Source organism: Pelobates fuscus, chromosome 12 (genome assembly GCF_036172605.1).
Source record: "Pelobates fuscus isolate aPelFus1 chromosome 12, aPelFus1.pri, whole genome shotgun sequence".
NCBI classification, from domain to species: Eukaryota; Metazoa; Chordata; class Amphibia; order Anura; family Pelobatidae; genus Pelobates; species Pelobates fuscus.
The window spans coordinates 109,110,055-109,124,275 of record NC_086328.1 but is presented as its reverse complement, the minus strand read 5'-3'; the positions used below and the strand labels follow the sequence as shown (position 1 = coordinate 109,124,275).

Below are 14,221 nucleotides of genomic sequence, written 5' to 3'. Positions count from 1 at the left end.
CAAATTACTAAGCTTTTTATTTATTTTTTCAGCGAGCAGCCAAGACTTTAAATAGTTTGTATACTATGGCTGCCAAGACAGCTGGCCGGCAATCATTACATACAGCTAGTGATAGATGTTATTGAAGACCCAACACTGTTGACACCAGATGCACTTTTGGACCATGAAGGATTGGCCCGATTTCTGCCTTCGAACCGCTAAGCAAGTCATTGATCTTCATTTACCAATATCAGACACTTGTGTCGGATCCACTGAGGAAGGAACAGAGAAGAAAAAGCGCCCTTCTCCTTCCTGCCCAAAGTTTCTCCCCCCAAAAAAATATTATTTTGTTTTATACCTTCATTTTATTTTAATTGTAACCAGTTGGTTGCTTTTTTATTTTTATTTTCTGCAAACGACACAGGAACAACTGGAAATCTTAATGTGAAATCAGCGAACGTGTGTCTGGGTAATTTGGAAGTGATGATAAAAGTATTACAGGTGTACCGAAAAGCTTGTTTTGAAATACCCATTAAGAGCGCACTCTACAGACAGACACTAAATGAATTTAGCAGTAATTACTTTCCTTAATGTGTCTTCTAGCTTGCAGAGTGTTGTGTGAAGTGCAAAAGATAGTCCGTCGACCAAAGGCCCTCTCCTGCCATAAGGTTCGGCCTTCAATTGCTACACATTGCTTTCCCCATCAAATAGAACCCTATACAAAGCAATATTTCTTATTATTATACAATCTCCATCTGTCAGACACCAGCTCTGGTATCAAACTGTACTCACAGACAGAGCCAACCGAAAACAATTTTCTGAAAATCTATCTGCAATTGATTCCTTAATATGTCTTAGCCAGCACGTCTGGGCAGTGTAACAATCTATGCATGGTTTTAATGTTGCTTGCAAGTAACATTGTTATTTTATTTTTTAATTGACCGTATTTATTAGGGTGCTGGCAAGAAAATAAATACAGAAACTAAAAAAATACATTACAATAGCTAAACAGCAATCATAGAAAATACAACGACAAAGGGATAATTGCAAATAACTAAAAGTTGAATTTTTCTTTTCTTCTATAAGGAAGACAGCAGCAAAGGCTATCATATCATACCTCCACAGAAAGAATGATAGAAGAAGAAAAGATATATGAAAAAAGAGACAGATAAAAAGAATAAGGGAGAAATAAAGGATGTTGGTTGAGAAGGAGGGAAGTAGAAAGGCAGGGGCAATAAGGAAAAAGTAGACAGATTAGCGTAAGATCCTGAAAACATTCCAAATTGGATTTTGGCAGAGGAGTATATCTGTGCCTAGGGGTCCAACACTTTATTGAACAAAGCAATCGTTAAGTTATTGTACAAATATCAGGCTTTATTAAACATTGTAATGGGGGCAGAGGGCTTTTCCGGTGTTCAGCTACAAAGCGGTGGGCTAGGTTTAAGGATTACCCGGAAGTTGGCATCGACTGAATAAGTCATTCATGTCAACTAGAATATAGGAAAAAAGGTCCAGGCACTCCTTGGTTCAAGATAGGCACTTTATTAGAACCACAGCAGCATTTTGAGCATCTAGGTCTTTATCAAGCTCAATAAAGCTTGATAAAGACCTAGATGGTCGAAACGTTGCTGTGGTTCTACTAAAGTCCTATCTTGAGCCAAGGAGTGCCTGGACCTTTTTTCCTTTATTCTACTACTTTGGGACTCTGGTGTTTGGTTCTGGTACAGTTAAAGCACCCTGGCTCAGACTGACGGAAGTCAGTGCAGTTCCCTACACACTCTATAAGGATTCATGTCAACTAGACATAGGTCTCATAGTTTGGAAGAGATACATTTAAGAACAAGAAAAGGTTCAGAAGAGGGTGCAGTAAGCAGAATTTTCACGCAAATGGGAAAATGCACAAAAAAAACACGCACACAAAAGTGGCCATGGCTCTTTTTCTACATAACCATTTATCTTCCGTAATGACAGCCTAGAAAGCAAGGTTCTTCTCAAAAGAGTAATTATACACACCACACATGGCAATATAACATGAGTTAAATTTCAATTGATGCCATGCAATCTCCAAGCACAGCAAGTAAACATTTATACCATGTAAGAGAAGGTGTAAGGCAACCCAGCTATTAACACCGGTATCCCCAAGGCCACGCTCCCTGACACGCAGATTGTGGTTACTGTATGGCTGAGATTCGCAGTCATAATTACCACCCTCCCCCAGGCATTTCAGCCACTCCATGAAAAAAGCAAGGAAAATTTTAACTGGCACTTGAGAACTTTAATTGCCAACACTTAGTACATAAGCCCTAGGTGTCATGTTTTCGGCTAATTGTCGGTTTTGCTCCTCAGCTTCTATTTACTGTGTGTTGACACAAAATTCTTTAATTACAAAAAATGTGAAAGGAAATTTCCTGATGTAAAATTCAGGCCCTATCTGGCCCCACAATTGTCACACAGGATCTAAACACTCATCTACAAACAGGGGTGGATGGCCTTTATTTCATCCTTATAAAGTTTAGAGTTTGGAATTGGAAATTGCCTAATATTCGGATGTTTCACAATTTGTTTGAAAAGCCTTTCATTTCATTTCATTTACTGCAGTCTCCAGTTTGGGATAGTCTACATATTCCTAGTGGTCAAAATTATTGTTCCACGTTGGTGAAGGAGATTTTAAAAAGAGTAAAGATTAGAAAAGTGATTAAAAAGTGGAGTAATCACCAAGGAAACCAGTGAAAATGGCAGGAATATCCAATAACTGAAGACTTCATGTTTAGAAATGTTCACGTTTTGTCAGGTCATGAAAGATTGTATACCTCCCAGCTGTCTCCTGCAGATGTACCTGCATGGTATTCTACTTCTGTCGGCTACTGGATGAAGGACCAGTGCAACAAGCTGTGATACAAGATGTTAAAACGTATTTGAGATCCTCTAAGTGGGAACTACTCATATTAAAACTCTGTCCGTTCTCTATTACCGTTTTTAACACCATGGTATTAGCGTATTTACTAACAAGTCAAACCCATAATCCATTAACCCCTTCAGGACGGAGTCAATAGTGCACGTTCTGATCAAAACAAAACGTAAACAAAAACTGGAATTTGCGCTATATGTCTGTTTACCCGTAGTTCCCCTCTTTCAAATTATATGCACCCACACTTATTATATATCATTTAGTTCAGGAGAAACAGGGCTTTAATCTATCATTAACTATTCATATATGGAACATAATTTATTATGAATAAAATTAAAAAAAATGTGAGAAAATTTGATTTTTTTTAAAATGTGCATTTCCGTCTGACATTTTAACTGTGAATGTCATAACACTGTTAGGTTTTACTGCAAAAAAATGCACAGATTTGTAATCAGCAATGTCTCACGAGTACAACAGTACCCCCCATTAACAGGTTTTATGTTGTTTTGGAAAGTTACAGGGTCAAATATAGAACATTCCATTTTCAAATTGAAATTTTCCAGATTAGTAATGTTACCTTTGAGACGGTGTGGTAGCCAGGAATGAGCATTACCCCCATAATGGCATAGCATTTGAAAAAGTAGACAAGCCAAGGTATTGAAAGTGGGGTATGTTTAGTCTTTTTTAGTAGCCACTTAGTCACAAACACTGGCCAAAGTTAGCGTTCATATTTGTTTTTGTGTGAAAAAAGCAAAAAACGAATATTTGGCCAGTGTTTGTGACTAAGTGGCTACTAAGAAAGACTGGACATACCCCACTTGCAATACCTCGGGTTGTCTACTTTTGCAAATGGTATGCCATCATGGGGGTAATTCTCATTCCTGGGCTACCATACGCTCTCAAAGGCAACATAACCAATCTGGCAAATTTCAATGTGAAAAAAATGAAATGCAAGCCTTATATGTGACTCTCTAGCTTTCCAAAACACCATAAAACCTGTACATGGGGGGTACTGTTATTCTCGGGAGACTTCACTAAACACAAATATTAGTGTTTTAAAACAGTAAAACATATTACAAAAATAATATAGACCATAAAAGTGCCGTTCGCTTGTAAAAAATGCGAAAAATTTCACTTTTACTTAAAATATCATCGTTGTAATACAATTTACCAGTTTGAAACACTAATATTTGAGTTCAGCGAAGTCTCCCAAGTAAAACAGTACCCCCTATGTACAGGTTTTATGGTGTCTTGGAGAGTTACAGGGTCAAATATAGTGCTTGCGAATTAAATTCTCTGCACTTCTCCCTGTGTTGTCAGGCATGTCAATCAAATTTTAATTAATCAAATCACATACTTACGTTAAAAGATTATTTAAATATACACGTAGAATTTTAATATATATGCATTTATAGGTATTTAAATTCTACGCGTATACTAATGTAATCTTTTATGTAATTATATGTATTTATCTATATATATATATTTGCGGTTTTTTGTATTTTATATATAGATAGATATATATAGAATGTCATTCTAAGTGTATTTTGTTACCGATATATATATATTAATAACAAAATACAGTTAGAATGAAATTACATATGCATATATAATTTATATTACATTTTATTTATTTTATTATTTTATTTATTATTTTAATTATACGTATTTATATATAATATATATGTACATCTATTATATATATAATATATATACATATATAATATATATATATATGTAACATCATTCTAAGTGTATTTTAATATTAATATATGTACTTATATTAATATTAAAATACACTTTGTATGACGTTACATATATATAATATGTATATATATTATATATATATAATATATATACATATTATATATATATATAAATATATTTATTTTATTTTTACACATGTCTAATTTATTTTTTTTACACCTCCTACCAGCAGGGGGACTGTCTGATATTTTAGACAGTCCCCCTGCTGGCAGATCCACAGCCAGCTATAGGGGGCCATGTGATCGCTCTTTGAGAGCGATCACATGGCCCCCAGGGGCCTCATTTGCCGGAAGGGGACTGCCTGGGCTCTCAGGCAGCCCCCCAGAAGAGGATCGCGGCGGAGGTAAGTACACCTCTCTTCTTGGGGGCTTAAGCCGTTACGGCGTACCATGCCGTCGCAACGGCTTTAAAGCCCATTTAATGCGTGACGGCATGGTACGCCATAACGGCGTTAAGGGGTTAACACCAAACTTATAGGAAGCTATCAGTGAAACTAGATCTTTGACAGAGTATCCACTGGTTAATTTAGTGTCATTCAGAAGTTGAAGGGCCAGTAATTCTTAAACGTATTATTATTAATATTATTATTATTATTGGCATTTATATAGTGCCATCATATTTCGTATTTTATTAAGGGAATTTAACAGCAAATGAGACAAACTACTACAAATGTTAACAGGAACAATGTTGTTAATGAGTACCCTGCTTGAACGAGTTTGTAAGTTAGAGGAAGTGGTTAAAATAGATGGCTGTTAATTAAAATAGCAGAATGAAAGAACTCTATGACAGTGTGAATATATGAGAGACCTGCAGATAGACCGATAAGACAATGCACATATATAGATTCAAAGCAGTATTCTAATTTATTTTTCTTCTTGGCCAATCAGAATGCAGATAGTGTTCAGCTCCTAACCAGTAACTTGAAAGAATATAGATATGATGACGCGAATGGAAGAATCCTGTGTGATATCAAATGCAGCAATGTAACACATTTTTAGTAGGGTTTATAGAAATGTTTAAATGATCTAAATGTACTCTATGGTATGTCAAGTTATGCTTAAGGCACATTCCAACTATCATAACCATTACGACTAACGAACGATTGGCATTGAACTATATTAACCCCTTAAGGACACAACTTCTGGAATAAAAGGGAATCATGACGGAATAGTTCCATCATGTGTCCTTAAGGGGTTAATGGTGGTCCATTTATTCATGCATTTATTTCATTTTTCATTCGTTTTCGGCTGAAATTAATGAAAAACTAAATTTTCGTTAATTTTTTCGATTCCTGTGAGCCGCATGTGCTCAGATGGTATGGAGAGCTCCCCATCTATATGTCCATTGCACAAAACAACCTACATACCAAACAGTAGGATAAAACAAGCTCTGCTAAAGTGGGGACTAGCAAAGGCTTGTTAAGTGCGAGAACTATTGAGGTGGTTGAGGGTCGATGAGTGTTAGTGGGGACAGTTGTAGGTGAGTGGGGGCCGAAGAAACCTACAGTAGTCAGTGGGTACAGTCTGAGTTAGTGGGTCAGTTTTCTGTTGCAATTCTCTGATGTCTGCTTTGCACAGAAAGGCTGCCAAAACTGTTTTATATGAACATACCTTTTTAGTTGATTTTTCACTTAAAATGAACCAAATCTCATGTATTTCTATCTTTTTATCTGTATGCACTTGCTACAGACCAAAGTACACATTAGACATAGTTATAGAACAAAGACTACCCCGTACTTTGAGAGAACGCGGTCCATTAAAGTGATGCAGATACATTATCTTCCAAGATCAAACCAAAAAAAGTTGTTTTATCAGTCAAGAGACAGAGCATTTGGCTGAATAATAATGCAATCAGAGATAACAGGGATTGGAACACAAACACAATAGATCTTTGGCTATAAATTGGCATATAAGGCCTCTCAGGAAAAACAAAACATTCTAACTAAGTTCAAGCAATAAACAGATATATCTCTAAATAACTCATAACACACTGTAAGTCTGGCAAATACATACATTAATCTGTGATCCATAAACCTGAATTAACCTTGAAAAATAGGGTGTTATGTGCTCATGCAGTAAATACGCTAAGTATTTTAAGTGTTAATGTTACCCAGAGATAATCTATTTATCGTGCTGGTCAAATAGAGACAGCCACATGTACAAAGAGAGAGAGAGAGTATGTCTATGTGCGTGTGCAAATAACTTGTATGTATAGTCATGTAGAGAGTAATTACTTGTAGCACCTTTATTTAGTGAATATATGGTGTAAATTAATATCTTTAAAAACATGTATTCCTGTCACTAAAGATATGAAAACAAATTTAGGCCCCCAGTCCCCTAACAGTTAAGTGAAAGGTGACTTTAGTCACCTTTCTTCCAACGCAGAGAAGGTCTGTCCTGGCTGGCCCTGCCCACTCTTCACAACATTGGCTTAGACCATAAATATTGATGATCTCAGCCAATCCAATGCTTTCCCAAATAAATTAATTGGGAGGCTATCGCACATGCACGGTAAAACTGTGTGCTGTGCCAAACAAGATATCAATGCATCTCTATGAATGTTCAGCACCTCCATGCAAATCACTGAAAGATGGAGCACCTCTAGTGGCCATCCGAGTGCCACTAGTATTTATTTTGAAAAGGGACAGGCTATAGACACTAGAACACCTATGTCAAGCTGTAGTTGTTCCGGTGACTATCATGTTTCTTTAAGTATGTAAAGTCAATCTAGAGAATATACATTATCAAAAGTGTATTATGAACCTATAAAATATAATTTTAGTGAGTTTGTACAGTTAATATATAGTGCAAAGGAATATACTAAGTGAGTATAGTAAATGTTTGAAAGCCTAGCTCCTCCCCCTTAGCTAGTTACATCATTTAGGGAAGTTTGTCTTTATGTGTACAGTGTATGCACGAACTAAGCGCATGTACAGCTCCGGTATAACGGACCATGTGTTACTGGCAATGTTACCTGCACAGAATGCTATCAGATCCTGCAGTCCAACCTCCATTCAATTTATGTATTTTACCAGCCAGGGTTTCTATGCAGCTTTTAATAAAGACTACAAAAAGTCTCCAATGCCGTGAGAGAATTAACTATATTGTAACTTTATGCAGCCAGCTAGGGCTCAGAGGTAAGAGGGGTGCTGCAGGACCAGTGAATATGCTTGATTCCTATCACTACCACTATGCAAAGAATTAAGCAGAGGGCACCAAACCAGTAATCTGGGGGTGTAAATCAATGGCTAGCAGAGTAAGCATATTTACGGTTTCCACCATGCATGCAGATATTGCAAAACCAGCACTGTTTTACGGTCAGAGTGCAGAGACAGGGATCTTGCACCATAACTACAAAATAACATTGAATTGGTTGTGATTGTTGTTGTGGTGCTTGCAGAGTTACACGGTCATCTTCAATGATAACAAGTTCAAGTTAAGGCAGGTTTAGATATAAACTTCATACTGCACTGGCAAAATTTCCAGGAAAGTTTATAGCCTCAAAAACATAGTTATCATGTTCCTTTAAGTATGTAAAGTCAATCTAGAGAATATACATTATCAAAAGTGTATTATGAACCTATAAAATATAATTTTAGTGAGTTTGTACAGTTAATATATAGTGCAAAGGAATATACTAAGTGAGTATAGTAAATGTTTGAAAGCCTAGCTCCTCCCCCTTAGCTAGTTACATCATTTAGGGAAGTTTGTCTTTATGTGTACAGTGTATGCACGAACTAAGCGCATGTACAGCTCCGGTATAACGGACCATGTGTTACTGGCAATGTTACCTGCACAGAATGCTATCAGATCCTGCAGTCCAACCTCCATTCAATTTATGTATTTTACCAGCCAGGGTTTCTATGCAGCTTTTAATAAAGACTACAAAAAGTCTCCAATGCCGTGAGAGAATTAACTATATTGTAACTTTATGCAGCCAGCTAGGGCTCAGAGGTAAGAGGGGTGCTGCAGGACCAGTGAATATGCTTGATTCCTATCACTACCACTATGCAAAGAATTAAGCAGAGGGCACCAAACCAGTAATCTGGGGGTGTAAATCAATGGCTAGCAGAGTAAGCATATTTACGGTTTCCACCATGCATGCAGATATTGCAAAACCAGCACTGTTTTACGGTCAGAGTGCAGAGACAGGGATCTTGCACCATAACTACAAAATAACATTGAATTGGTTGTGATTGTTGTTGTGGTGCTTGCAGAGTTACACGGTCATCTTCAATGATAACAAGTTCAAGTTAAGGCAGGTTTAGATATAAACTTCATACTGCACTGGCAAAATTTCCAGGAAAGTTTATAGCCTCAAAAACATAGTTACCCAAAGATCTCTCTCCCTCTCTGCAGACATCACCCAGACACAGTAAGGTGTCCTGGACTGTACCGAGCACCTGTAATAGCAGCCCTCTCTAACAAATAATGTAGGGTAATGTTTTGGGACAAGAGGGGGACAGAGAGGGACAAAAATTAGGACCTTGACTCAAAGGTTGGGAACAGGAGAATGACTCAGAGTCAAGGCATGACATTGTCCATGGTGAGTAAGTTAGCCAGAGCCAAAGGAAAACATATTAAGCAGCGTGGAGTGGGAATGGGTTAAATGTATCCCTTTAATCTGAATTGTACTTTAACCATGAAGGTAAATCTCCCACAGGCTGCTTATATAACATACTGTAACACTGCATCTCCTTTATTTACATCCGCCCGCACTGCTTACATTTTCTAACCGTGTCGCCCTGCGTGAACATCTGTCTAAAACCAAATGAACCCAATTTCCAGACCTGAACTTCAAACCTAAAACCTCCTGTTCACCTCGCTAATTCTGCTGAACTCTCCATGAACTCATTCCAATTCCATAAAAGCTGGAAAGATTATCCCACGAAATCCGAAGTCTCTTAAATTATTAATATAGAGTAAAGTCACACACTCTTCCTATCTCACAAACCTATTCTTACGAAGCGCACAGACTTGCTTTCATTCCTTTCAATGATTCTTTATCCAAATAAACCCAGGATAAGGTTCGAAAATTTAACATTCCATTGGTTTTCATGGTGACTGATCAACTCTAGAATATTTGGTCTTGGAGTTTGGGTCTGCTCTCCCCTTGTAGATGCTAGCCTTTTTTACTGATGAATTTCAATGATCTGGCTCAATACTCTAAAAGAGTGATACACACCCTCTTGTTATATCTAAACGTATTTAAAAAAATTCAAGTTAGAGCAAAACGTTGCACTGGAAACCCAAATAAATCAGATCTCGTCGAAGTACACAGATATTTAACTAAATACACTGTTCCCTTAACCAGACACTAAATGCACCTTGTAGAGGAAAGAGACCAACTTGGCGTCTGGAAGCTCACTCATAAAACCAGACAGACACACAAAACAGGGATTTTCAAAAGCGAATTTTAAATAAATATCTTGCTACATTAATTTCACAGGTTTGTGACTACAAGAGAAACACTGATTCATTATTATTCTAATGGGATGGATGATCTAAACCTAGCGGTTTATTCACTGAACATCCCACCGCAACCATTAAGAATAAATGGAAAAGTTTGAATTTAAATAAACACTTAAAAAAAAATTAAAGACAAAAAGCCATTAATAAAACAGATACAACTCTGCTACAGTCAGCGTTTGGCTATTTAAGAAAGATTTTGTAATTTGGTTAACTATAATTTGGTATTCAATGAATAAACCATAGTGAATCATAACATTGAAAAAATAAAAGACCATTTATAGATGAATATACACTAATCAGCCACAATATTAAAACCACCTGCCTAGTTCTGTGTTGTTGGTCCCCTTTGTGCTATCAAAACAGCCTTGATGTGTCAAGGCATAGAGTCCACAAGACCTCTGAACATGTCCTGTAGTATCAGGTACAAAAACATTAGCAGCAGATCTTTTAAGTACTGCAAGTTGTGAGATGGGGCCTACATGGGTTGGATTTGTTGTTCCAAGATGATCAGATTGATTTTAAATTTGGAGGCCAAGACAACACCTTGAACTCTTTGTCATGTTCCTCAAACCTTTCCTGAACATTTTTTGCATTGTGGCAGAGTGCATTATCCTGCTGAAAGAGGCCACTGCCCTCGGGAAAAACAATTGCCATGGAGAGGTGTACGTGTTCGGCAACAATCTCAAGGTTTCCCAACAGTACATTGGCTAGAGCATAATACTGCCTCTGCGTGTCTGCCTTCTTCCCATAGTGCATTCTGCTGCCATCTCTTTCCCAGGTAAACTATGCACACGCACCTCATCATCCACCTGAGCTAAAAGAAAATGTGATTTATCAGACCAGGATACCTTTTTTCATTGCTCCATGATCCAGTTCTGACACTTGCATCCTCCTTGAAGGCGCTTTTGGTGGTGGACAATGTTGATCATGGGCACTCTGACCAATCTGCAAATACGCAGAAACTGTGTGTTTGGACACTTTCCTATCATGGGCAGTATTAAGTGTTTTCAAATTGTGCTACAGTAGCACTTCTGTGTGATCAGACCTGAAAGGCTAGCCTTTGCTCCCTACGTGAATCAATAAGCCTTGGGCGCCCATGTCCCTGACACTGGTTCGTTTGGACATTGGTTGTCTTCCATGCACCACTCTTGGCAGGTACTAACCACTGCATCACACGAACACATAACAAAGCTGTCTAGCCGTCACTATTTGGTCCATGTCAAAGTGACTCCGATTTTTTCGATTTACCAGATAGATAGCTAGATAGGTAGATAGATAGATAGATAGACAAACAGATACTATTCATACTGAATACTGCATATTAAATACTGTCTGGTTGCGATCATAGAAAATTAACTTTTGATATATTGTAGCACATATTAATATCTAGTTCTTTACAGTTCATTGTCCATTAGTATTAAATATATTGGGATATTAAACTCAGCTGAATTGCAACAATAATGTCCTTCCTTTTATTTCACAAGCGGATTGAGGTTTAAGTTATCCTAAATAAAGAAATAATGTAACTCTGAGACGAAAGAATCAATAAATAACCATGCAAAGGTTCACAGGACCACATATGCACGAACAAAGGACAAGCTATCTGTGTGTGGCAGGTGAGGGGATGGAGATAGCCCACCAAAGATGTACTTTATCTATCCAGTATCCATTGCATGATGGGTGGAGTAGAGAAAACAAAAGAAAATTAAGAAGAGGACACCCTAATTAACCAATGGGGCCCACAAAACATGCTACCTTTAAAACATCTCATTAGCAGTGGGAATTTTATAATTGTGGGTCATTTAGGCTGGACCCCACTACATCTTAGGGGACTGCATATGAGTTGAAAGGTGAGGAACAAGCTGGTCCTTTTGTGACCATTAGGGGTTCTTGGAATTCCCTCTCTGTTTTACTTATTTATTTTGTCTTGCTCTCTGGCTACTTATGGCCATAATGGGTGAATTAGATTTTTTTTTTTAAATTAGTTTGTAACCAAACACTGACATTCCCGGATCCAGTTTGTGTTTAATTACATTTATTTGTTAGAAGATACTGAATTTCAACCACACTGAAGCAATTTGTTTTGTACAATTTTCATGCTCCACACTCAGCCTTCAGCAAATAATCCTCACTATTTGGTGAATAACCCTGCAGAGCAAGAATCAGGTCAAGTGATTTACTAAATTTAAAGCTAGTATTTTCTGTAGAGAAGTGCAGTGTAAATTATTTACTAAAATGCCCATTCCATTTCTAAGCTACAAACATTAACCTGTTCATGTGGCATTGGACCATCTAACAAAGCGAACACATAACCTCTACTTCAGTCGCACAATGACATCCTGCAGAGCAGTTTTTTAACTTGTCATTCTCACATTTGAAGATAAAAGCGGTTACAGTCTTATTCCCTTGCCGTATTTGCTATAAAATATTTTCCTCTGTTCCTGACACCAGGCTGGCTCTTTATGGCTGGGTCCATGTCTGCTTACCTGTGTTCTAGCTCACGGATGGACAATATTACACCCGATGTTGATGATCGTTGCTGTATGGAGGCCAAGAAAGTAAATTCACTTTTATTCCTAAACAATTGTATCACCTTCTCACTTGTATGAGGCGCAGTGTGAAATTCCCGCTCCACATCTGTAAAACAATTAAGAGGAAAGGGATCCATGAAAAAAATTGTTAGACCTAGAAATAAACAATCAGTTTTGTCTAGTGAGAACTGGTCCCTAGATTATTTATCTATCGGCCTCCAGCAGCTCAGGAGTCTAGGGACACTCTCAGTGACAATGTCAATTTATTTATTTAATGAAGTCTGTCAGTGGACATCATTGGGTGCCTTCTGACATCTCTTCACCCAACGTTAAAGCCATTGGGTTTTTTGTAAGCAAGTGTAGTGAGCTACCTGTCAAGTCGCACAATTTAAGCTTAAAATAAATACATTAGATAGAATGTCTATCTTGATTGAATTTTTTTTTTTTTTTTTTAAGTGTATCCAGTTCTGCTATCATTGGCTGCCTTCTGCTTGTTTAGTGAATTACTAATTTAAGAATCCTTACTATTCTGACCATCATTACCCGTCCTAAGACCTCATTCATTTGGCTTTACCATTTTCCATAAATAAAAGGCTGTACACATGTTTAGAAGGGCGCTGTCATCTTCGAAGATATTTAATGTTATATTTAAATTTCCCATGCATTAAACATTAAACATTGTAAAGTTTGAAAAATAAATTAAATACATCTAGAAATGTACACTGTTGTATTTTTTTCTATCCTTGAACTGTGCCCATCCATCTTGGCTATTAGTTATTCATTGTTTAACGTTGCCCTTTTTTGCCATTTAATATTGATGTTAGGCTTTCGAAATGATTTTATATTTTTAGATAACAATTTTAATTGCTTTTTCAACATATTACAATATGAGAAAGTATATATATATATATATATATATATATATATATATTCTAGTAATATATAAACAAATATTTAACTGTTAATTTAACAAAATTACAATATTTTTGATGACATTAAAACATTTTAATATAAGATAATCAAAAAAGATCATTTAAAAATCTTACTCAACAATATTAATACAGGGCCTAGGTAAGTGGAAGAGGAGAAATTGAAACATTGTAGGAGATTTATCTGTGTTCGGTTCCAAGTGGCACAACCACCATGAATACCACTGGAATCAGCGGGTATTGTGATTCATCCCCCTTTTCATTTTTGCACCATGTTTTTGGATATAACAAACTGATAAATCTCCCAATTGTTTCTTATCCCCCTCCTCCGATGCAATGTGTGCTCTGGCTGTGCCAGGATTGAACTGGGTTGATGGCACTTGCTAAATCTTTAATATATAGTTAAAAGAAAAAGGAACATCACAGGCATAAAAAAACATAGACACTGTTCACTGTTTTATTCAATGGTGTAGAAAATGGCCCAGAAAAGTGACACTTCCCTACTTAAGGTAAAGTAAGATTATGCAATCCTCTAAACACAGAACAATCACAAAAAGGCCTACATGGTTAATTATGTTCATACCAACCAGGGCCAGATTTGTCATAAGGCCACTGAGGCCATGGCCTCTTTGTGGC

The 14,221-nt window shown here is 37.0% G+C and overlaps 1 protein-coding gene across 3 annotated transcripts in view; it reads right to left on the bottom strand.

Annotated features, from left to right (window-relative positions):
* The window catches only part of NELL1 (neural EGFL like 1), a 485,858-nt gene that overhangs the window by 351,286 nt on the left and 120,351 nt on the right, over nucleotides 1-14,221 (bottom strand). For all 3 annotated transcript variants that reach the window (XM_063437855.1, XM_063437857.1, XM_063437856.1), the window contains exon 3: nucleotides 12,612-12,762. In XM_063437855.1, coding sequence (XP_063293925.1) covers nucleotides 12,612-12,762 — 151 coding nt within the window. The remainder of the gene's footprint in view (nucleotides 1-12,611; nucleotides 12,763-14,221) is intronic.